The sequence below is a fragment of the Lepidochelys kempii genome, chromosome 1, assembly GCF_965140285.1.
Source record: "Lepidochelys kempii isolate rLepKem1 chromosome 1, rLepKem1.hap1, whole genome shotgun sequence".
NCBI lineage: Eukaryota > Metazoa > Chordata > Testudines > Cheloniidae > Lepidochelys > Lepidochelys kempii.
The window spans coordinates 150,029,157-150,055,741 of NC_136380.1; the positions used below are offsets into that span (position 1 = coordinate 150,029,157).

At 40.8% G+C, this 26,585-nt stretch overlaps 1 protein-coding gene across 11 annotated transcripts in view; it reads right to left on the minus strand.

Annotated features, from left to right (window-relative positions):
- DMD (dystrophin) overlaps positions 1-26,585 on the minus strand; it is a 1,937,833-nt gene that overhangs the window by 1,679,456 nt on the left and 231,792 nt on the right. For all 11 annotated transcript variants that reach the window (XM_073357918.2, XM_073357898.2, XM_073357881.2 and 8 more), the window contains exon 2: positions 13,008-13,069. In XM_073357918.2, coding sequence (XP_073214019.2) covers positions 13,008-13,069 — 62 coding nt within the window. The remainder of the gene's footprint in view (positions 1-13,007; positions 13,070-26,585) is intronic.

The window sequence follows — 26,585 nt, forward strand, 5'->3', positions numbered from 1 at the left end:
GACTTTCATTATAAAGAGATTGCACTACAGTACTTGTATTAGGTGAATTGAAAAATACTATTTCTTTTGGTATTTACAGTGAAAATATTTGTAATAAAAATAAATATAAAGTAAGGACTACATACTTTGTATTCTGTGTTGTAATTGAAATCAATACACTTTAAAATGTAGAACACATCCAAAATATTTAAATAAATGGGATTCTATTATTGCTTAACAGTGCGATTAATCACGCGTTTAATCGTGATTAATTTTTTAATCGCTTTACAGCCCTAATGTATTCCTATTCTATTATACCTGGAGTTCTCCTCACTACTGTAATTATAATATCACTGAAGAGAAAATCCACAAGGTGACAATTCAAATAAATCCCATTCATGTCAGCAGTGACTAAAAGGTGATATGTCTACTCTGACTATCCTGCTGATTGTTTGATGGCCTTAATACCATGAAGTAAATTCCTAGGGGAGAACTGTCAAATCACCAAAATCACAACTGTAATTGGCACAATTATTACCTCTATTTTTTTTTGATTTACTTATCGCTGTAGCTCCATTGCTGTGCATGGCACTTTACTGGTATAAGGTGACAAGGACCTCATTGTGAGATGATTGTAACATGACAGATAACAACATAGAATGACAACAGACTGTAGATAGTGAAATAGGACAATTGACAGCCTGAGAAGAAACTTCAATTCTGAACTGGAGGGTAAGAGGGTAATACAGTACAATAGAGGTGCAGCGTATAGGGTAAGCTTACATTTGCTTTGCTCATGCTGGACATGTTCCAGGGTCTAATTCAGCAAAATACTTAAGCACATGCCTAATTATAAGCACTGTGAAATACTAATCCACTGGGTCTACTTGCCTGCTTAAGGTTAGGCACAGAGTTAAATACTTTCTGAACTAGGAACACGGAAAGGACTGTAGGCTTTGATTCAGCTAAAGAACATGCTTAATTTTAAGCATGTTCTGAAGCCCATCTGTCATGGGATTCACTATTCACCACTGCGGCACCTCCTCAAGACTTATCTGAGGATTAACTCTCAACCAGACTGACAACCCCTCCTTTGGTTACTGGCTCCAGGGTATCTCTGTCTCTCTCTGCACTCATTTTCTCCTTCTTCATGACTCAGGATGCTCCCTATTCGTGGCTTGGCCCTCCAGCCAGGTCACTATAGTTTTCCTCTTCTAGGGTATCAAAGTAGCTATGAACAACTGTCTCAGACATTTTTCAACTCCACTGCCTTGACTGTGCTACTTCCCCAGTGGCTGGTATAAGAACTAGGGCCCACCCACTACTCCAGGTTCCAGTCCAGGGTCTCTGGGACTAGCACACACAGTCTACGCAATCCCGGACCCTGTTACTGTTTCCCTGGATTCTTTTCTATCTTCCCTCCCTATCTTCTGCCTCTTCCTCTGTCCCCTTTGTTTTCTAGACTAGAGCCCTTACACCAACTCAGCTTTGTCTGACAAGAGCTCTCCTCCAGGAGTATCCCCAAGGGGCTGTTTCCGCCTCTTTACACTGCTACAGTGGAGTAAACAAGTCTTTGTGTAGCTGAGACTGAAGACCTGTAAATCTAGAGCACAGCTGTTAAAAGAGAGAAATATTTAATGAAAGTTTAGTTTGGTTTTTTTAATCTAGATTTTGATGGAAAATTTAATCAAACTTTGAAAAACGTCACCAATTCTAGTCTTGAGAGGCCATAAATTGACGTCACTGCACACAGGAGAAGGGGTGTGTTATACCAGCTTAGACTCACCTGTGAATTTGGCCCCAAACATCAAAGACCTGTAGTACTAGTGCACCCTGCTGATTATCCATATTGTGCAAGAGATCCTGAGTCAGGGATAACTTTGAATCTAATATTGCAAACATATGCTGGATTAAGGTACTGTTTTCAGAACATGGAAAGAACCAACGGGTATCACTGGAATTTGAGGGCACATATCTGAACTTCTACATACATATGTGAAAGTTCTTCCAGATGTTCATTTACTATACTCAGCAGCTGTCTTCACTTGACTGGCATGTTCCTTGTTTTGATAGTAATTTTTATAACACTGGTTTCAGAGCAGCAGCCGTGTTAGTCTGTATCCGCAAAAAGAACAGGAGGACTTGTGGCACCTTAGAGACTAACAAATTTATTAGAGCATAAGCTTTCATGGGCTACAGCTCACTTCGCTGGATGCATAGAATGGAACATATAGTAAAAAGATACATATATACATACAGAGAAGGTGGAAGTTGCCATACAAACTGTATGAGGCTAATTAATTAAGATGAGCTATTATCAGCAGGAGAAAAAAAAACATTTGTAGTGATAATCAAGATGGCTCACCTTCTTGCCAACTGTCTAAATGGGCCATCTTGATTACCACTACAAAAGTTTTTTGCCACAAATACTCTGAAACCTTTTATAACACTGTTACTGAACTTTGTAGGCAGACTTTTTTTTTGGCGGGGGGTCTTCTCTGCCTGTTTTCTTCCTTCTTTATCTTTTAAAAAAGTCAAATATTTTATCCTTTCCTGCTTATTAATTCTAGTCCAGTGAGACTAAAGAAAATGGCACAGCTAATAAAATCATAAGTTCATTAGTCTCAGTGGCTGACACAATTTTATAAGAGCTAGCCCTTCAATAGATCTGTAAATCCATCCAGTAACATCTTCCCCTTTCAGTGTCCTAACTTCTTGTATTATAGTTTGCATTCATTGTGTCATCAGTGGTGGGTTTTTATTTAATTTACATGTCAAGAAGGTCACTAGATTGACAGCATGGGAAACTGAAGGCTTAGCCACAGAACAGATACATGAGAACCAGTAGTGCAGATTTCTCCACAATGGCCCATCTTATACTCAGCCCTCCTCCGGTGTAGTACAGTGTCCTTGACCTTTAAATCCTTGTTCTCCACTCTGCAGATTCCACTCATAGGTCTAACTGTAGCAGTGGTTTCCATGATATGGACTTTTGTGCACAAGGGGTCTAATTCAAAACCCCTAGGGGCACAGTGAAGTTCATGAAATTCTTGAATTACTTCAAAGGCTATTGAATCAGATCATAGGACCTTGACTGACACCATCAAACCATCTTGCATAAGCCACCAAATAGCCACCAATGGTAACTAGTTTTGATTATTATGCAACTGGAGTTCAAAATTATAAGTAACTTAAAAAATAAAAACTGCATAAATTGCTGTCCATTGTGTGAGCCATCCAGTGACCGTTCAAACCACCAACATCATTAGATCTTGTTCTCTAAAAATCGTGAGCACTATCCTACTTGTTTACATCTTGTCACCTGTTTGGTCTTGTCATTAAGCTAGATTGTAAACTCTTGAGGACAAGACTGTCTTTTTACTACATGTTTCAGAGGGGTAGCCGTGTTAGTCTGTATCAGCAAAAACAACGAGGAGTCCTTGTGGCACCTCAAAGACTAACAAATTGATTTGGGCATAAGCTTTCGTGGGCTATAACCCACTTCATCAGATGCCCACAAAAGCTTATGCCCAAATCAATTTGTTAGTCTCTAAGGGTATGTCTACACTATGAAATTAGATCGATCTTATAGAAGTCGATTTTTAGAAATCGATTTTATACATTTAATTGCGTATGTCCACACTAAGCGCATTAAGTCAGTGTGTTCACAGTACCGTGGCTAGCATCGACTTTTGGAGCGCTGCACTGTGGGTAGCTATCCCACATTTTCCACAGTCTCCGCTGCCCATTGGAATTCTGGGTTGAGCTCCCAGTGCCTGATGGGGCAAAAACATTGTCGCGAGTGGTTTTGGGTACATTTTGTCAGTCGCCCCTCCCACCGTGAAAGCAACAGCAGACAATCGTTTCACAACTTTTTTCCGTGCAGACGCCATACTGCTGTCAGCAGACGGTGCAGTAGGACTGCTAACCGTCATTGTCATCCACCGCTTCCTCTGCAACTCTGCTCTGCTGCTTGTCTCAATAGTGAATTTCTCTATGTTGTCTGTCATGTGCTCCCGGGTACATGTGTTCTTCCTCAGGAAATGTGTGCAGTGCTAACCGTCATCCTCCACTGCTTCTGCTTCAACTCTGCTCTCCTGCTCTCCTGGTGCCATGAATCCACCTCGCAGGTCCTCTCGTTGTTCTGTATAAATATCTATTCTTGTGGCATCCGTCGTCATCCACCGCTTCTGCTGCAACTCTGCTGTCCTGAAGAAGCCATACCATGGCAATCATGGAGCCCAGTCAGCTCACAGCTGCCATTGTGAGCATTGCAAACACCTCGCGCATTATCCTGCAGTATGTGAAGAACCTGCAAAAGCAGGGGAAGAGGCGACGACAGCGCAGTCATGATAGTGATGGGGACATGGACACAGATTTCTCTCAAAGCACGGGCCCTGGTGATTTGGACATCATGGTGGTAATGGGGCAGGTTCATGCCATGGAAAGCTGATTCTGGGCCGGGGAAACAAGCACAGACTGGTGGGACCACATAGTGTTGCAGGTCTGGGATGATGAAACTTTCGCATGCATAAGGGCACTTTCATGGAACTTTGTGACTTGCTTTCCCCTGCCCTGAAGCACAAGAATACCAAGATGAGAGCAGCCCTCACAGTTGAGAAGCGAGTGGTGATAGCCCTCTGCAAGCTTGCAATGCCAGACAGCTACCAGTCAGTCAGGAATCAATTTGGAGTGGGTAGATCTACTGTGGGGATTGCTGTGATCCAAGTAGCCAACACAATCACTGAGCTGCTGCTATCAAGGGTAGTGACTCTGGGAAATGTGCAGATCATAGTGGATGGCTTTGCTGCAATGGGGTTCCCTAACTGTGGTGGGGAGATAGACAGAATGCATATCCCTTTCTTGGGACCGGACCACCTTGGCAGCCAGTACGTAAACCACAAGGGGTACTTTTCAATGATGCTACAAGCACTGGTGGATCACAAGGGATGTTTCACTGACATCAATGTGGGATGGCCGGGAAAGGTGCATGATGCTCGCATCTTCAGGAATTCTGGTCTGTTTGAACAGCTGCTTACTTCCCAGACCAGAAAATAACCATTGGGGATGTTGAAATGCCTATAGTTATCCTTGGAGACCCAGCCTACCCCTTAATGCCATGGCTCATGAAGCCATACAGAGGCACCCTGGACGGTAGTAAGGAGCAGTTTAACTATAGGCTGAGCAAGTACAGAATGGTGGTAGAATGTGCCTTTGGATGTTTAAAAGTTCGCTGGCACAGTTTACTGACTAGGTTAGACCTCAGCAAAACCAATATTTCCATTGTTAGTACTGCTTGCTGTGTGCTCCACAATATCTGTGAGAGTAAGGGGGAGACGTTTATGGCGGGGTGGGAGGTTGAGCCAATTATGCACACCCAGACACCAGGGTGATTAGAAGAGCACAGCTGGGCGTCCTGCACTTCAGAGGTGCTTTGAAAACCAGTTTCATGACTGGCCAGGCTATGGTATGACAGTTCTGCTCGTTCTGTTTGTTTCTCCTTGATGAAAACCGCCCCCTTGGTTGACTCTACTTCCCTGTAAGCCAGCTGACCTTCCTCCTTCAATCACCATTTTCAGAGGCAATAAAGCACTGGGAGGGGTGGTGGATGAGGGGAGAAGGGAAGGACAAGGCCACACTACAGTTCAAAACTTATTGAATGCCAGCCTTCTGTTACTTGGGCAATCCTCTGGAGTGGAGTGGCTGCGTGCCCGAAACCTTCCTGAAGCTCCACCAGACGCCTGATCAACTTAATTTTTTCTTTAATAGTAGTTTCAATTATTCTGTAAAATGGAAATTTAGTCTTTTTTTTTCTTTTGGTCTATCACTTTTCCTTGCCCTCATCTTTCTCACTTTTCAGTGACAAAAGAGAAGATACGTGCGTGGGGGAGGATACACGGCCAGGTGGGGGGTAAAGGAAAATTGAAATGCTTTTGAAACTTTAAATTCTTCTATTTTTAAATAAAAGTTTTAAACCAAAAATTGTTCCACAGGCTTTCAAAAAAAAAACAAAAATTACTTCAATTTTTTTCAAATTATGGAAAATGTTTTTTTTGAATTTTTCAACCAGCTCTGATCATGACCCAATTGAAAGTGAACTGCTGTATTTGTGTGATAGTAAAAAGTACATTTAGGATATATAATAGGCTCCTCTGTAAATTTGTACCCTAAATATTTGTCCAGCCCTAGCGTGAATGCACCAATCAATTTAAACCCTGTGCACTCAAAAATGCCTATAAAAGAAAAGAAAATTCATCTTGCTAACATGCAATACTTGAAGTTTAAATGGTGAAAACTTATCCACAAATTAGTGTTCTTGAATGCAACCCACTTATAAGTCACAATGTTGAGCAACAATTCAGAATCTAAAATTAGTCATCAGAACATGACATACAATTAAAACTGACAAAACTCACATTACTTAGCTATTTGCTTTGCAGCGTTCATCTTTTTTCATCACTATCATTAGAATTGTATTTGTTTATTTTGAAATGCCCATTCCATCAGGAAAGAGTGAAATCAATTATTCTCAACACCTGGTGAATGTTTGTTGATTTCTTTTGCCCTCTGTGAGTGCACTGATTTCCTGACATTTTTTTGCCATGCTGGCAGTGTCTCGACAGGGTTGCGAAATTAGTTGCCATTTGTAAGCGCCTTATTTTTAATGTACTATTAGATAGCAATTAAGACATCAATAATGTTTTCTACTATGAAGTCTATTATGCAATTCATTAGTTAAAATATTTAAACACTGATACCACCCAAGCTCTTGGAAACTGTGCTATAGACATCATTAAGTTACTGTTACAGACTGTAGTTACATTTAAGCTATTTACTATAAAAGTCTATGTGATACCTATAAATAGGCTGTGTTAGAAAATAAAATTAATTGTCATTTACCATTTAGAAAATCTTCAGATCTCAAAAATAACCATCCTGCATAGGACCAACATACCTCCTGTAATGATTCTAATTACTTTGTAGTGTGCACTATTAATAAAGAACTAGGCTATACCATGCACCTGTGCTGCACTTACGCACACAGAAAAGAACCTTATATATTACAAATTAACCTCTTTGGAGGATGTACACAGAGAAACTCTTTTCTATCATTTAAAATGAAACAATATTAAGAAAAAGAAATATGCCCCACATTTTTAAAGCTAGCATGACTCAAGTATCACATGTCAGTTACATGACAGTAACTGCTAGATCTACTATCTCATGACTCATCACAGAAAGGCAGGTTGTCTGGTGGTTAATGTTATGAGAGAACTGGACTTGACATAACAGCAGCCATTTTGTTTATTCAGCCACCATTATCAGAAAGTGAGAACACTATTTAGTCAGGAATGATTTGGTCTCTGACTAAGCAGACAAAACAGCTGCACAGCTGAAGTGTTGCTAATAAGGATAGATAAAGTGACACATTTATGAGAATGGGAGGGAGTGTGGATTGCTGATCTTGGATCTGGGTGTCTATGACTGCGAGTTTCTTGCTGGGAGTTGCTTTGCTGATAACTAAAATTATGAGTTATTTACTGATGCTAGGGAAATTGTTAACCCAGTAGGGGTTACAATGAGTAATGTGCTTTGTTTTGAAGAACCTATAAAGAGAGTAGTTAGAGTATGCAATTTGGAGAAGTTTGGAGAGAAAGAGATTTCAACGAGCTAGGAGACTGACATCCAACTCCCCTGTGGCTAGGAGGAAGGCTGTCCACCAGAAACCTGCTACTGATCACTTGACACCACCTCAGACTTTGGGTAACTATGTCTGGGTACTCTAGACTACCACAATTTTAGAAAAGTGCTTTACACTCAATAAAAACAAGGATTTTTGAGTGAAAGCATTCCTGTGTGTACCAATCATTTATCGGACAGAAGTGCTTATTTATGTCCTGAAACTTCCTGAAAAAACAGAGATTAGTTACCATAGTTTCAGGTTCAGAAAACCCCAGATAACATGGAACTGTGATTCAGGCCTCCTTAGTTCTAGTCTCATTTTCTGCTGTTACTTTCAATTGACATAGTCCCTTTTATCTTAGAGCTCTTTCCAAACATTAAGAGCCAAATTGTGGCCCCTCTCATCTGCACTGGAGAGGAGTTGCTCACCCAGGTATGCTCACTGAAATTAATGGTATTACTTATGTGAGTAATTGCTCACTAGTAAAAATAAGATTCCACACTCTAGCTCTGCATAATTAAGGATGGAATTTTCAGATGCATGTAAATGATTTAGGGCTTGTCTATATGGGGAAGTGAAGATGAATTAACTAAACATGTGAAGTTAAAGCACATAAATTATCCTTCAAGGAGGATTAAACTAAAGTAAACTCTGGCCAGTTTATACCTGAAGGAGAGCATCTACACAGGAGCTTAATGCACTTTACTTTTGCACACTAACTTCATAGCTTTAGTTGATTCCTGTTATCTTTCATGAATGTATGCATGTCCTCAGGAGCATTTGTTCCATTGCATTCCCACAGAGAACAGAAAGCGTGTTAGTTTTAGCTGCATGTGCAGGTAAAAATAATTGAGTTTCTCAATGAAAAATCCACATGACAAACATAGCAACCTCACACTGCAAAATCACCACTGTAATGTCCTAAATATATTGATGTCAATTCCATACCCCCTTCAAAACCAAACAATGTATAGGGTCATAAAACAAGCCTAGCACCCATCTGGTCATGGCTGTGCCAATCTCCATTTGTCACAGTTTGAAGAAGTAAGTATGGCTCCTTTGCCTCTAACAGAAAACAAGACAATGCTTCATTCCTACTCCCACCTCTCTTAATCTCAAAGGGTCAGTTTCCTTCCTCCCTTCCTTCCTTCCCAACTTAATAGGCTACCCAAATAATTCTAGTAACCTTAATGATAAAGGTTACTGGGTATAGGGCAAAAAATAAAGAGAAAATCACAAATGTACTAAACAGAATAGAAACCACTTTATAAAACTGATTCATCACTTTGAAAAGCATAGCTAACCACGCTGTATGGTTTGTTACAGAGTATAGTAGTTACAAAAGTGGTTTATTTATTGGAAAGATTCTGTCTTAGCCAGAAGCTGCTGGATTGTCTTTCTCTTGATGTCTGAGATAGGTGTGTTGCAAGCTATATGAAGCCTTGGTTATTTATATCATTACAGAGCCATGAGATATACAATCAGACCATCAGCTAGTGTAAATCAGCATAGTTCTGCCAACATCAATCGAGCTATGACACTTTACATACGCTAGGAATCTGGCCAATGGATCATTAAGGCTTGCTACTTCACTTTGGACAAAACCCTAATAGAAAATACCAGGTATTCACTTGGAATGCTGCATGCATAAATATTAATCAGATCTCTTTTGCCCCTTTAAAGTCTCAGATTTTCTGCACAGGCTACAGTTATGTGGGAAAAGCGGCAGAAGTCTGAGAATAACTTGCTCTTTGACGCTTGTATAACTCATAATAATGCCGTGTGGCTCTGTTCCCATCTAATGGTTAGTGAGTTTAAGAATTTATTACTGCCTCTGAGCTAAGGGACCTGGTACAATAACTAAGAGGTAATAATGATAATAATAAAATATTAACAACAACAATAATACCACCACCCAGCTCTTATGTAGTGCTTTTCATTATTAGATCTCAAAGTCCTTTCTAATGAAGGTTCAATCTCCACATATGATCTAACCCAGGGGTGTCATTACAAATGTGTCAAGAGACAGAGTTAATATTGACCAGAAAAGCATGATTTTTTCTTCCTAGTATGTGATCATAAAAAGGCACATATTGCCAAACCACAGACACATGCACTTTTAAACGCACATAAGTTAGGAGGAAGATTTTCAAAATTTTACCATTTATAATAAAATATTGCATATATTCAGATTATTATTGTATGTAGTAGGCGTGTGAGACTCAATATCCTTGAGTTTCAGTCCAGAACAGGGAATGGAGATTACTTGAATTTGACTGGTATTCTGGGTGTTCAAGAGATGTTCGGTGCACCTTGGACTTAAAAAAAAAAACATTTGCGGGAAAAGATCTGAACTCAGCAAGTTATCTTTGAGGACAAATGACTTTAGTCCTGTGGTGTCCCTAAGTTCTGAAGACATTTGAAATTAGCCTTTTAGTTAGGTCCATCTCTAGCTGTCTTTTGTTTTTTTGCCAACCGACACTCATCCCAGAATATTTTGTACTTGATTAATGAAATGGATTCCATTGCTCCTGAGTAAGAAAGAGAAGTAACATAACATATTTTACCATCTGTTTATAATTAATGCAAACCCTTAAGGCTAATCAGCTTAACAAGACACACTTTTGAAACTATACAGAAGCTATCTGAGCCAATTCTACAGTCAAGACTAGTCGTTTAAAAATTTCACATACTGTATGGTGCAACATAAAACTACAGTGATGACAAATTATTATAACCCTTCTGCCCATCAGAGTTGGCAGCAATAAGGGCCGGGTTCAGTATCTAGGGGTTCCATTTCAATAACATAATGCAAAACTGGCTCGAGCCCTCACCCAGTGACCTGGAACAATTACATACCACCCCCCTGGACGCCTCTAAGAGGCAATACTTCCCCTCTCACAAGCACAGAGTCTGGGTGTAGCAAAAGCCTTTTAATAAAGGAGGGAAACAATGTGGCATTATCTTGGGGAAACACCACAAACAGGATTCATAACACCAACCATGATCAAAAGACTGACCCCCAAGTAAATTTGGCAGTATCCTTTTTCCCCTCCAGGGTCTTAAGTCCAGCAACCCAATAGTCAGCCCCCCATGCCCAGTTTCTGTCCTTGGTCAGTGCAGCCCCCCAGAGTTCAGAAGTTCATCTGCAGAGTTTACCTCCCAGCCTGGGTGGAAGCGGAGGGCGGTATGGGGGGCATTTTACATGCTCCACTACTCAGATCAACGACCAAGTGACAAGCCTCTCCATGGGGTTCTGCTACAGTCTTCACCACCAGCTGCACCTCTCCATCATCTGCCCTGCTATCCACTGCTGTCCGCTCCTCTCCACCAGCCTCTCAGCTATCCTCTCCGCTCTCCACTAGCTGTCCGCTCACCAACTTGTCTTCAGCCTCCCCCACCCCCACACTTAACACAGCTCTCAGCAACTTCAGCTCTTCAGTGATTTCAGCGCTTAGTGATTTTTAGCTGGTAGTAGGGGGAGCCTCAGTGCTGGTGCACCACTAGCCCAAAGTAGGCCTACTGCTTACACCTAGGTATCAGTGATTTCAGCTCTGCAGAATGTAACAAAACTCCTAATGGAGCCAAAATTAGCTCTGTTATTACACCATGGAGAGAGGAGGGACCAAAGCAGTGTTTAGGGCCCTCAGAATGGCCCCATACTGCCAGGTACGCATACCAAGCCTCTCTCAATTCACTGGGTTTTGGAACCCATGTCCCTTGCCTAGCAAGTGCTACTTAGTTGAGGGCGAGTCCCTCTGTCATAAAATGCCAAGTACAGTTCTACTGTCCTTGATTCACATAACCAGGATAACAACCCCTTATTACTCCTGCCCCCAAAACAGAGAGACTGGGGATCCCACAGCAGCCAAAGTGACCATTTGGGCAAGCAGTCCACCATGCTAGTCAGGGTGGGTGTGCCCATGCAAACGAGTGTGTCCATGCAAACGAGATCAGCCCCTGAAGTCCTTTTCCACAGCTCACCAATCGGTGTCAGGGTAGAGCTCATTCTGACTCTGCTTACATTATAAAGCATGTTATCACAACATACCACATTAGCATTACTGAATTAACATAATTTCCAACAGAGTAACCCCCACATTATGCAGATGAGTAGAGCTGGAAGTATAGATGGGGCTGAGACACAAAACGGAGATCCCAGATTTCTGACACTTTCTCAGGGTGATCTTTTAGTTTGCTCCGTGCTGGAGAGAGGGGGTAGCTATGACATTTATATGCAGATCTTTGTTCATATTATGAAGACTTTCTCTCGCAAAGTTCTAGAGCATTTGAATCACGTGGTTTGCTTCTAGCTCATCTATTGTTAGAACTATTACACTGTGTTTTGTAACTGATTATATCATTATATATTGGGCGGTTGGGTAAAACCTCACTAAAGCTAGTGGGTGTAACAGCTGCTCTTCATTCAAGGTAAACGTAAAATGCAAGTAAGCGCCTTTATGTACTAGATAGCTGAAACAATAGGAGTTACACCCCAAAACACAATCCACATGCAAGGCTGAAATAGGATTTCATCCATGTGATCTGAAAGGGGTCTGAATGAAAATGCTGGGGGGGGGGGGCTTGGTTATTGTTTGATGCAGCTGTGTGTGTGAGAAAGAAAAACGGAAACACAAAGAAGCACACAGAGAAGGCAGCAAGGAAGCCCCAGAGAAGCACTTTAAGTGAGACCCTGAGAAAAAACTAATATAGAAAGTGCTTTGGGCTAAGTGCTAGCTGGAAAGAGGCTTGGAATGGTAAACAAAGAAACTGTCTCTTATTGTTTGATTCCTACTTTGTTCAGGGAAATGGGACTTGGTATACATTCTTTATAAACAAACTGGACTGCAATAAAGACATACCTGACTCATATTATCAATTTCTGCACCTAACAGAAACAACTGAAAAGATGCTGAATATTGGCTAATCAGTCAGGTCCAAGGAGGTAGCAGTATTGTGAAAGAAGCCTGCACTGAAATTTATTCAAACATACATAATAAACTTCAGGTCTTTAAGATTTGATTTGATTTTTCAGAAGGAGAGAATTGGAGGAATAGGGATAACTGTGTTCTTCCAACTTTCCCAAATCCTTTCAGTGATAAAACTGAAAAACCAAGAGGGATTGTAGAGCAAGGTTTCAATATTAAGAGCCATATTTTCAGAAGAACTCAGCTCCAATTTAGGCAATTAAATAAAAGAACTATCTTTTCAAAAGTGCTCAATCCCCAGCTGAACTCTCTTGCAAATTTGGTCCCAATTGTGGGAAGTAAGGTCTTTTGAAAATCTGACAGTATATGTACATAACAGGCTTTGATTTATAAAGGAAAACAGGAAATTCCCTTACCTTAGCAAACTGTGCATTTACCCATTTTGTGAATGTTTTCTTTTGAACATCTTCCCTTTCATCTGTAAACGAAACATAAAATAATGTATTAATATCAATATCATATACCTTTTGACCAGAGGAAAAAAGTCCCTAATATTACTATGAATGGCTGTTTCCAATTAAAAAATTGTATATAATATTTGATGTGTATTATTAAATAAAGGCCCTGTCTACACTGCGCTGCAGTGCAAACTAACATGAACTAGGCAACTTTTAGTTTTTGCTAGCAGTGTTCACAGGGGGCATCTAGAGTACAGCGCTTTGGTGCGCTCTGCAATTTAAACCTCGGTAGTCCACGCTGCGGCGCAGAGTCGATGAGTCCAAAGTGATCCCCACTAACCGATAATACTTTAGATAGCCAAATAGAGTGAAAGTTACATTAGAGAAAATAAATACAGCCCATCTAAGCAAGGGTTGAGATATTATTTCAGTACCTGAATTATAGGACAACAAATCTCTCTCTTTTAAAAACTATTAAATATGCCTACTCATACTCTGCCTGGTATTCTGGACCTTCATGATCCAGAAAATCATGGCTGTTTGACTGACTGCAAGAGGCACTTTCTAAACATACATAGCACATGCCACATCACTGAGAGCAAAGAAAAAACAAGGAAGGGATTTGCAATTGAAGAGCTGCCCCTACACGCCAGAGGAGGAAACATTTGTGCCTCTTGAACTTGCCTTCCGTCAAAGGTTTCCCACTTCTCCCAGTTACAGAAAAGTATTGGCTGGCACAGTGCATCCATAACTAGTATGTTTCCTCTCATTAGCACCGAATTAGGAGAGAACCTCTGCTCACATATCTGTATAGGGATCATCAGTGAGAGTCTGGGTTGTGTCCCTAGGAAGCACAGCATAGAATTTCTAGCCTGCAGGGCAGGGGGAGATCCTGGACTGCTCTGGAGGCTAGAGCTGTCTAAGTTATGGCAGCCTCCCTGGGCTGCCTGAATGGACTACAGTATTTCCTGCAAACCCTACAGCCCTTCTCCCAAGTATAACCTCTCCTAACCGTAACCCTTCCCCATCAGGCTACATACCTCAGAGCAAGAGAGTTCATGGAAGGCAGCCTTCCAGCTGTGTTTACAGGGCTTGTGCCAGGGGAATCCTTCCCCAGCCAGAGCCAGGGCTTTTAAGGCCCCTATAGACTACTCCAGCCTGTCACTCCAGCCCTTTTACGTTGCATAAAAGAGCTGGAGTGGGGGCTAGTATCTCAACCCTAGACTCCAACATAGTGCTCTGTCCACAAACTTGAGGTCTGTAATGATGATGACTGAAAATGGACAAACATCAGGAAAGCAGCATATAAGAGTAGCATTTTGCCCTAGGTTAGGTAGTCACATAAGAAACAAATTAGTGGCTTCAACTGAGTGTCTGATGAGTATTAGAGACAATTCTGTAAGCAATAACACACAGGGATCTCTTTCCTAGAATAGCAGGATTGTTTTAAATCAGAACTGAAGTGCAGAGGCAGGGGTTTTGTGGGGAGCATGGCATGGTGCCTGTATTAAATAAAGCTAGAGCCTGTGCCACCTCTCTCCCCTTCTTGTGAGCAGTCAAGTTCACCCCATTTTAAAAATAAAAAAAATAATATTAATTCTCATTTGAAATGCTCACAAATTAATGATTTTAATGGATTCAGTTGACTCTGAAAGGCAGTTACAGATGAACTACATGAGGAATTCATGGCATTAATAATGTATTACAATTCTTTTTCCTTTCTCTGAGACAAGACAAGGCAACGCTTTATGATATAATTACATCTTTTGTTCTCAGAAACCTTGCTTGAATAACTACCACCAAATGTGTCTTTTCACAGGCATGTTTTTTACCTATAACAATAAAGTATACTGAGGAAATATGAATATGAAAGATAAAACTATTTTATTACAAAACCTGTCAGAAAGTAAAAAAATATGCTGCATGTAGACATTATGAGTAAAATGAGAGATTTAAAATAGATTGTGAAGACATTAGGAGTCATTTGACATTATCCATGAAGTTTTATGTATCTATTGAGTAAATAACACAATGGGAATTTATTTTAAGCAAGCAACTTCACTTCATATTTACCTTTTTATTATACTTTGTATGAGACTATTCTACAGAATAAATTATCATTATTTTTATGGCAGCATTTTCATCACAATGTATGGCTTATTATACCATATACAGTGCATTACAAATGTAGAATATCAATCTGTACTTCACTTCCAAAAATGTCAACTATTCATTAGCACAAAATCACACCATTTTAAGTTCCAGGATGACCTGCTTTCACTGAAGTAATGGCTGGAAGAATACTTTCTATTATTTTTAAGCATAAATAGTCCGACTTCAATTCCCAGTATCTTTTAAAAATTAAATATGTATTTTAGAATACAAAGTATAGAGCTTCCATAGAGAGAGTTATAGTCTACACAATTCCTGGATGTCAAGGTTTTGGGATATAATTCAATTTTTACAATAATTCCTTGTCTACTTTCTGCTTGCTATTCAAAAATATTATTGCTATAATAGAGGTGGTTACAAAACCACCAATTTTCCCTTTGAAGGTTTTCAGCTCGGAGAACTGATAGTTCACAAGTATTCATGAATTTAAAACAGGGTAACAGTTTACTATTTTGCCTGGAAAAAACAGCCCTTATGAGTTGTTGCTACTGGAAATTTGCCAAAGTCGCTTAAAAAAGGCCAAAACACAGACTATTTATTTGAGTATCTGGTAAAGTTGAGGTTTGGGGACAAGCTACTGTAATCAACACCATTTTTCAAGACCAAAAAAACCCCACAGATTGCGTTCATCTCCTTTTGAAACACAATACACTGTACTTGGACCCATTTTATAAAAATTAAAGCTGGAGAACATATTACATCTATTCTCCTGCCAATGCAGGATTGTTCCCAAGAGTACATTTTCTAGAGTTTTGCCTTTTCTAGTATTAAATATCTCAAGCACTGGCACTTGCTTCTTTCCTAGTCAGCTGTTGGTTGAAAGTGACATTTTTAGCAACTTTAGCTATTTGTGCATCTGGCAGCAATGAAGGATCCAGAGGACACACAGTCTGCAGACCACCTTGACTATTACAGGACATGGTAAGAGGTAGTGGGTGATTGTGAGGTTGTTCATAATGCTTTCCTTTGCCCGTCACCACTACCTCCCTTTTGCTGGGTTGAATGTTAGTCAGTGGCTTCCCATACAAGTGCTGCTCTCTCCCAGGCTCTTGGATATGTAGGAGATGTTGCTCTTTGCTGGAATACAAAGGAGGTGCAGAGATGGGTGTCTGGCATAGATTTGATTTGATGTTGTATCACAAACTCCCACAGCATCTTCACATACAACGTGAAAGTAAATTAACACTAAACACATAGTGGCTTATGTTTAAATGCCTCTTAATACCATCCCAATGTGCAGCTTTAAGCATGTTATTAAAACAGAGGATGATTTTGTATAGAGAGTATATGTGATTGTGTAGAGGGCAAGAAGGGAGGCACAGCTACGATATCTAGTGCCCAAGCTTAATTTCTTTCCCACGCTGGGCGACTGTATAGCATATTCAGAAACTGTTACTTGTCCACACATTTACATGCAAGACATTGAACTGCTAATCACAGATTAATTAATGCCCACTGAGCTAGTAAAGATCAGGGTCTCCTGAGTAATATGGGAGTTAAATCCAACCATCTGAATTTGGCTCTTTCACAGTCCAAGTGATGCTATGCTTTGCACATTTCCGTACACAACTCTCTTCCACCGTTATCTTTATATAACGATAATTCAAGTATACTTTCTTTTCATTTCTATTATTTTCAGATGCTTGCTCTGACAAGTTTATACCACAACACTTTGTTTGTGGCAGCCTCCCTACAAAGAATCAATTTTGTGTTAATACATGGCACATTCAGTTTCCCTATAGAAAGTAGTGAAATACACATACACACACACTTTTTTTTTCTTACCTAGATTGTTGGACTGAATACCAGATATGGAAACTAAATGACATTTGTCTGGATATAGTAGAAATGTGCCAAAAACACCAACCTGCCACTTCTGAATTTCTATGTTTATAATAGATACTTTAGTGACAGCCAGATGAATGCGATTGCAGCTGTTTTTACTGTGAGGCAACAGAAATAATCAAGTGGTCAGGTATGTAATTTCTGCTGTCCCAGGGTAATATACTGTGTCTATTACACACTTCTCTTTAAAGCTGTCAATCAGAATTCCTGTGGATCTCAGTTTCACTATTTAGGTGAATCTAAAAATGAAACACTGGAAATGTACCAAATTTCTCAAAAAGAACAGGAGTACTTGTGGCACCTGAGAGACTAACAAATGTATTAGAGCATAAGCTTTTGCGGGCTATAGCCCACTTCATCAGATGTATAGAATGGAACATATAGTAAGAAGATATATAGATATATAGATATATACACACAAATAAGGTGGAAGTTGCCATACAAACTATAAGAGGCTAATTAATTAAGATGAGCTATTATCAGCAGGAGAAAAAAAACTTTAGTTGTGATAATCAAGATGGCCCATTTAGACAGTTGACAAGAAGATGTGAGGATACTTAACATCGGGAAATAGATTCATTATGTGTAATGACCCAGCCACTCCCAGTCTCTATTCAAACACAAGTTAATGGTATCTAGTTTGCATATTAATTCAAGCTCAGCAGTTTCTCGTTGGAGTCTGTTTTTGAAGCTTTTCTGTTGCAAAATTGTCACCCTTCAGTCTTTTACTGGGTGCCAGAGAGGTTGAAGTGTTCTCCTACTGGTTTTTGAATGTTATGATTCCTGATGTCAGATTTGTGTCCATTTATTCTTTTATGTAGAGACTGTCCGGTTTGGCCAATGTACATGGCAGAGGGGCATTGCTGGCACATGATGGCATATATCACATTAGTAGATGTGCAAGAGAACGAGCCCCTGATGGTGTAGCTAATGTGATTAGGTCCTATGATGGTGTCCCTTGAATAAATATGTGGACAGAGTTGGCATCGGGCTTTGTTGCAAGGATAGGTTCCTGGGTTAGTGTTTTTGTTGTGTGGTGTGTGGTTGCTGGAGAGTATTTGCTTCAGGCTGGGGGGTTGTCTGTAAGCGAGGACTGACATGTCTCCCAAGATCTGTGAGAGTGTGGGATCGTCCTTCAGGATAGGTTGCAAATCTTTGATGATGTGCTGGAGAGGTTTTAGCTGGGGGCTTAAGGTGACAGCTAGTGGCGTTCTGTTATTTTCTTTGTTGGGCCTGTCCTGTAGCCCTGTAGCAGGTGACTTCTCGGTACTCTTCTGGCTCTGTCAATCTGTTTTTTCACTTCAGCAGGGGTACTGATCTTGCTTTTACTTTAATTTTTTTCTCCTTTTAGCCCTTCCACGCATAAGTTATTGTGTATAGGTTATGATTCAGATGATCAGCAAAATACAGACTGTGTCTCCAAACCTCTTGAGTTTGCTAAATTGAGCATTAGATTTGAAAGAAGTATTTTTCCAGGGCAGTGTTCATGTGAAATTGTGACTAGAAAAAAAACTGAAATACAGTACTAATAGAGCTAATCATATGGGAAAGGGGCAGTTCTAAAAGTTAATCAGGTGACAATGCTAATAGAGGCACAAGTGGTACAACAAAGAATGCTTCGGATCATGCAATCAGCCCTCAATAGGACTGAGGATGCTACTACTAATGATGAGTTGTTAGCAGACAATTTTCATAGCTGCTTAATGGAATATTTCACATTTGCAAACTATTACCTCAATGAAAGTTCTTCATAGTTTCCTCAAGACTAGAAAACATTATATGATTATCCTTTAAATAAAACTGGATCTACCTTTATACTTTCAAAGCTGGAGGGGGGAAGAAACAGAGATTCTCTCTGTCTGTGTGTTTTTTTGCCAGGAACAGAAAAGGAATGGAGTCTTAGAACTTAGTAAGTAATCTAGCTAGATATGCGATAGATTCTGTTTTGTTTAAATGGCTGATAAAATAAGCTGTGCTGAATGGAATGTATATTCCTGTTTCTGTGTCTTTTTGTAACTTAAGGTTTTGCCTAGAGGGATTCTCTATGTTTTGAATCTGATTACCCTGTAAGGTATTTACCATCCTGATTTTACAGTGGTGATTCTTTTACTTTTTTCTTTTATTAAAATTCTTCTTTTAAGAACCTGATTATTTTTTCGTTGTTCTTAATATCCAAGGGTTTGAGTCTGCGTTCACCTATACAAATTGGTGAGGATTTTTATCAAGCCTTCCCAGAAAAGGGGGTGTAGGGTTTGGGAGGATTTTGGGGGGAAAGACATTTCCAAGCGGGCTCTTTCCCTGTTCTATATTTGTTAGACGTTTGGTGGTGGCAGCAATAAAGTCCAAGGGCAAAAGATAAAATAGTTTGTACCTTGGGGAAGTTTTAACCTAAGTTGGTAAAAATAAGCTTAGGGGGTTTTTCATGCAGGTCCCCACATCTGTATCCTAGAGTTCAGAGTGGGGAAGGAACCTTGAAATAGTGGCAGAGCGGTAGAATTAACTTGAAATCATTTTGAGATCAATTTGAGATTTTTTGAACCAGAAAAACAGATTTTTTAAAAGGATTTTTTTTTCCTTTGGGCTGCTGGAAAGCAGATTTTAAGCTGAAAGCAGTTAGAGGTTTTTTTGTCTCTGCTTGGGGGCCAGAGCAGAGACAAAAGGGAATTGTCTTTTGCGAGCTGGAGTTTTCTCTACCTAAATGCAGGGTAGTTAACCTCCTGTAGGGAAATTCACAAGTCTTCTCAGACCTGAAGTTGTTTTTACCTAATAGCAACTAGAGGGGTTTTCTATTTGCCTACAGACAAAGGTGTTAGGTTTTTTTAAAGGATTTTTCTGGAGGCTGACAATCACTATAAGAGAATATAGGTATCATATTACAGCACAGAAAAATTTTACAAGCCAAGTTTTTTGTTTGTTTGTTTTATTTCTAACTCTCGGGTGTAAAGTTAGTTAAAAACAGAGAGGCAAACATGACAGAGCCCAAGGCAGAAACAGCCAAAGAGGCTGCCCATAGGAGAGAACTGGAGGCAGCAAGAGAATCAGAAAAAAACCAAGAGGCTGCCCACAGGAGCGCTATGGAGGCAGTGAAAGAGGCGGAAAAACACCAAGAGGCTGCTCACAGGAGAGATATGGAAGCAAAGGAAAAAGAAATGGAGGCAAGGGAAAAAGAAATGGAGGAGAGGGAAAAAGAGAGGAAGCATGAACTGGAGTTGGAGAAGGTAAGGACTGAGCGGAATCTACTGGATAATCCTAACAATCCTTCCCCAACAATCCACAAATAGGAGCGACTATGTCCACAGTATGATGAATCCAGTGATATTGCTGAATATTTTCTCACCTTTGAGAGACTGTGCACTCTCCATAAAATTCCTGAAGCTCACAAGGTGATCACATTGGTCACAAAATTAACTGGAAGAGCTCTGGACATATGCAATAAGATGCCTATTGATGAGGCTTCTGACTATAATAAGTTCAAGGATTTGGTTTTAAACCAATTTCATATTACATCTGAAATATACAGAGTAAAATTTCGAACCCTTAAGAGAGGGCCTGGACTAAGTAATGTGGCTTTTCTAAACAGATGAAGGATCTGTTAGATAAATGGTTCCAAGCTTTGACGGAATGTGTGATTTGATAGCTCAGGAGCAATTCTTGAATATGTCCAAGGAGGAAATAAAACAGTTTTTATGGGATAAGGAAATGGACTCAGCAGAAAGTCTTGCTTCTTATGCTGATCAATACGAGCAGTCCCAGACCACCAGAGAGGCGGGGCAAGCCGGAACAAAACGGGTGGAGGGAGGAGAGAGGAACAACCCTGGTTGCAGTTGGAGCGGATACCAAAAGGGACACCCTCAGATCACACCCTACTACCGGGGGCAGCCCAAGGCCCCAACTACACACCAAGGAATACTCCAGACACCTTATTGTCCTGCCACACCATTCTCCAGCAACCCACCGCACCCCAGTGACCTGTCAGCTGGATGATGTTTTAAATGTAATGAGCCGGGGCATGTGAAGGCCAACTACCCCAAGAACCCCAACAGATTACAGTTCATTGCACCGGAATCACACCAGAGGTCCGCAGGCCCAGATACCTCCCAGATACCCTCAGAGCAGAGGGAAACTGTGAGTGTGGGCGGGAAGAAGGTCACCGTGTGGAGGGACACCGGAGCACAAGTGTCGGCTATCCATGCTTCCTTAGTGGACCCCAATTTAATCGACCCAGAGATCCAAGTGACAATTCAATCCTTCAAGTCCAACTCTTTCAATTTGCCTACAGCCAAGTTGCCTGTCCAGTACAAGGGCTGGTCAGGAACGTGGACCTTTGCAGTCTATGATGATTATCACATCCCCATGCTGTTGGGGGAAGACTTGGCTAATCATGTGAAGCTAGCCAAAAGGGTGGGAATGGTCACCCGCAGCCAGGCTAAGCAAGCCGTCACTCCTAGCTCTGTTCCAGAAACTTCTACCAGGACCCGGTCAGGAGTGATGGACCCAGACCCCAGGCCAATGTCTGCAACAGCAGTAGTGGATCCAGTCCCAGAGACCCAGACAGAGCCAGTCCCAGAACCAGAACTGGCAGCAGCCGATAACCCTACACAAGAGGCTCAGCCAGAGCCTGAACCCCAACATAGTGCACCAGCGGAGAGCAGTTCACAGTCAATGGAAACAGCCCCATCCCCTACATCGCTTCCAGAGGGACCAAGCCCAGATCCACAATCCAATGAGGAACTGATGTCTCCAGCATCAAGGGAACAGTTCCAGACTGAACAGGGAGCAGATGAAAGCCTCCAGAGAGCTTGGACGGCGCACGGAGCAACCCACTGCCTCTAAGCTCTTCTAATTAATCCAGGTTTGTTGTAGAAAGAGGACTTTTTTACAAGGAAACTCTTTCTGGTGGACACCAGGAAGACTGGCATCCTCAGAGACAGTTGGTAGTTCCAACTAAGTACCGGGTAAAGCTCTTGAGCTTGGCCCACGATCATCCTAGTGGCCATGCTGGGGTGAACAGGACCAAAGACCATTTGGGGAGGTCATTCCACTAGAAGAAATGGGCAAGGATGTTTCAACCTATGTCTGGTCTTGTGAGGTATGCCAAAGAGTGGGAGAACCCCAAGACCAGGTCAAAGCCCTTCTCCAGCCACTCCCCATCATTGAAGTTCCATTTCAGCGAGTAGCTGTGGATATTCTGGATCCTTTTCCGAAAAAGACACCCAGAGGAAAGCAGTACATACTGACTTTCATGGATTTTGCCACCCGATGGCCAGAAGCAGTAGCTCTAAGCAACACCAGGGCTAAAAGTGTGTGCCAGGCACGAGCAGACATTTTTGCCAGGGTAGGTTGGCCCTCCGACATCCTCACAGATGCAGGGACTAATTTCCTGGCAAGAACTATGGAAAGCCTTTGGGAAGCTCATGGGGTGAATCACTTGGTTGCCACCCCTTACCATCATCAAACAAATGGCCTCGTGGAGAAATTTAATGGGACTTTGGGGGCCATGATACGTAAATTCGTAAATGAGCACTCCAATGATTGGGACCTAGTTGTTGCAGCAGTTGCTCTTTGCCTACAGAACTGCACCACATCCCAGTTTAGGGTTTTCACCATTTGAACTTGTTTATGGCTGTGAGGTTAAGGGGCCATTACAGTTGGTGAAGCAGCAATGGGAGGGGTTTACACCTTCTCCAGGAACTAACATTCTGGTCTTTGTAACCAACTGACAAAACACTCTCCGAACCTCTTTAGCCCTTGCTAAACAAAACCTACAGGATGCTCAAAAAGAACAAAAAGCCTGGTATGATAAACATGCCAGAGAGCGTTCCTTCAAAGTAGGGGACCAGGTCATGGTCTTAAAGGCGCTCCAGGCCCATAAAATGGAAGTGTCGTGGGAAGGGCCATTCACAGTCCAGGAGCACCTGGGAGCTGTTAATTATCGCATAGCATTCCCCACCTCCAACCGAAAGCCTAAGGTGTACCATATTAATTCTCTAAATCCCTTTTATTCCAGAGAATTAAAGGTTTGTCAGTTTACAGCCCAGGGAGGAGATGATGCTGAGTGGCCTGAAAGTGTCTACTACGAAGGGAAAAGTGCTGGTGGTGTGGAAGAGGTGAACCTCTCCATGACCCTTGGGCGTATGCAGCGACAGCAGATCCAGGAGCTGTGCACTAGCTATGCGCCAATGTTCTCAGCCACCCCAGGACTGACTGAACGGGCATACCACTCCATTGACACAGGTAATGCTCACCCAATTAGAGTCCAACCTTACCGGTTGTCTCCTCAAGCTAAAACTGCTATAGAACGGGAGACCAGGATATGTTACAGATGGGTGTAATTCGCCCCTCTGAAAGTGCATGGGCATCTCCAGTGGTTCTAGTTCCCAAACCAAATGGGGAGATACATTCTTGTGTGGACTACTGTAAGCTAAATGCTGTAACTCGCCCAGACAACTATCCAATGCCACACACAGATGAACTATGAGAGAAACTGGGACGGGCCCAGTTCATCTCATTTTGGACTTAACCAAGGGGTACTGGCAGGTACCGCTAGACGAATCTGCCAAGGAAAGGTCAGCCTTCACCACACATGTCAGGCTGTATGAATTTAATGTACTCCCTTTCGGGCTGTGGAATGCACCCGCCACATTCCAAAGACTTGCACATGGTCTCCTAGCGGGATTAGGAGAATATGCAGTCGCCTACCTTGAGGATGTGGCCATATTTTCGGATTCCTGGGCAGAACACCTGGAACATCTAAAAAAAGTCTTTGAGTGCATAAGGGAGGCAGGACTAACTGTTAAGGCTAAGAAGTGTAAAATAGGCCTAAACAGAGTGACTTACCTTGGACACCAGGTGGGTCAAGGAACTATTAACCCCCTACAGGCCAAAGTGGACATTGTATCTTACGGAAAAAAATCCTTGCTGACTTCCCCTATATTTTAATTCTGTTAAGTCTTTCCCACAGTTTATACAACCTAATAGGTTTTTGCTCTAACCTAACCTAATTCATGTTGTTTAGAGAAAGAGGGTAGATAGATAAGTATCCTTTGTACACAATTGTAACTAGAGTCATAAAAAGGACTTATCTGTAACTGGAGCAACAATCTCTGATGTTACACTGATTACACCATGTACTGTTAGTAATATTATATCAGGGTTTTCTACAAGAGGTAAAACATGCTACATAGCTGAGTATAAATATGTCTTCTCTCTAAGGACATAACATTATTCTGAAGTCACTTTGGTTTAACTTAAACTTGTTTGAAAACAGATTTATTTAAACCAGGCCAAACCCCAGCATGATACACTTCTATCATTTTTGATTTGGTGGTATTGATTTAGCTCGTGCCTATAAACTTCCCAACACAGCCTAAATTTAAATTGCCGGTTTTAAATTTCTGTCCAAATAGAGATACGCTGGTTCAACTAAAATTGATTTCAAATGTCAACCAGCGAAGTGGTATGTGTAGACTAGACCTAAATTATATGATGTTTCCTTTTCTTTGAAACAGCATTTGTACAGTGACAAGGATTCTGTTTTCACTAATTACTTCAGACAATCTTCTAAGTAATCAAATATTCAAGGGTAATAACTGCTAACAATATATGACTCAGTACCATAACAAATAGATGGAATAGCTGCAAAATTAAAATCCAGAGCTAGGTTCCAGTTCTAAATCTTTCCAAATGTAAGGGGTGTTTTTCTCCCTATGATATTGGATCCATCTCTAACAGTGACATTTGAAACAAGTAATGAGAAAGAGAAAAAAATGAGTATTTCATTACTTAGGGTTTATCTACATGGTAAATTATTCCAGAATAGCTATTTCTGATTAACTCTTACAAAGGGAGTTAATCAGGAATAACTTCATTTAAGAATCACACCCTATCTTAACCTGGATTATCTGTCCTGTGTAGACAAGTTGTTATTTACAATAACTGCAATAGAAGAACTTGACAATTCCTTTAGTTTAGTTTTGTTTTTAATGAAAAAACAACATTCTTTCTATGTCTACTTTCAAAATTTTAACAAATGCTGTTGCTCTCGTAGTAACTTCCAATTTTCTGTATGTATTGAAAGCTAGTATACCAGTACATATTTAGCTCTGGTTTCATTTAAGTACATCTTTGTTTTATATAAATGATATCTAAAGTGCTTTCAAATTTAAACGAATAATTCAATTTCATTTGCTAAATGAAAACAAAAAACAATGTTTGCCAGCTTGGTCATTAATCATTCCTTTCATAAACACAGATTACTTAAAATATGCGTGAATATACCGAGAACTTTTTTAAAAAGAGGAATAATTAAATTGGACAAATAATGGGGAAAGTTAGTTCTCTGGATCCAAAACATGACTTAGATTTTGTATTTCCTTATGCAGAAATTTGCTTGCAAAGTCCATGTAACTTCTCTGTATAACCAAATAGTTCATTGCTCATTTCCATAAGTAAGTCAGTGCCAGCAGACCAGAACTCATAGTTGCCTCTCTATAAGAAACCAATGTGTGCTTCCAATAGAAGAAGAAACTTCATCAAGGAAACAGATTAGAATTTCCTGGAAGCATGAAACTGCAAACATGTAAAATATTATCATCAAATATTAATCATACTTTGGTAAGGCAGATTGCCTTCTCCAAGGAGATCATGTTTGCTGTTCCAGGCAACCAGATGGCTAAATCTTCTCTAACCTAAAAATGAACAATTTGGGAAGTGAAGCAGCTAAACTGTGCCAATGGATTAGGTGCTGTGGGAAGCAGAAGGTTGCAAATTGAGCGAATACAGATCTGAAGATACTCATAGGTCAGATTTTCCACATAGGGAAAAAAAAAAGGCTGGCAGGCTGATTGTCAGGTCAGGAAGCCAAGGAGCCCAGCTGCAAGGGACTCAAAGGATATGTCCACAAGTCTGACGTCCTCAGCGTTTAAGCAAGACTTGTGCTAGCCCTTTGCACAGGAGTGAATTTCACACTCATTGAGGACTGGGACAGAGTTTGATTCTGGGTAGCCATTTGGTTAAATTGTTATTAAAGCTGCAGTCTCTATCTTCCAGTACAAGCATGTTTGCTTATGTATGCATGCAGATATTTGGGTATCTAACTGCCAGTTTACCCATCACATTGGCAGTGTCCCTCTAACACCTATGTTTTGTCATCATATGCATATAGTCATGTAACACTGACAGACCCCGGTTGTTCGCAGGCAGGAATGAACCTGGACCTTTAGAACTAAATGCATGAGCTGCTACTGCTTAAGCTAGAAGCCACATGCCTCTTAGCTAAGGCTGTGGCAGATTTATGAATCTCTAGATGGTCTAGGTGCCATTAGAGGTGGACAGAGCATCACACCAAGCAGTCATGGGTTACAGGGGCCTACTAAGACTTGCTTAGTAATACTTTGACAAATTTATATTTATGAAATTTAATAATTCTATTTTCTGAACACCGTAAATGATACCTCTTATCTGATCATGAAGTTATAAAACCTTCTTTCACTCCATTCTGTATCATGTACAGCGAAAACT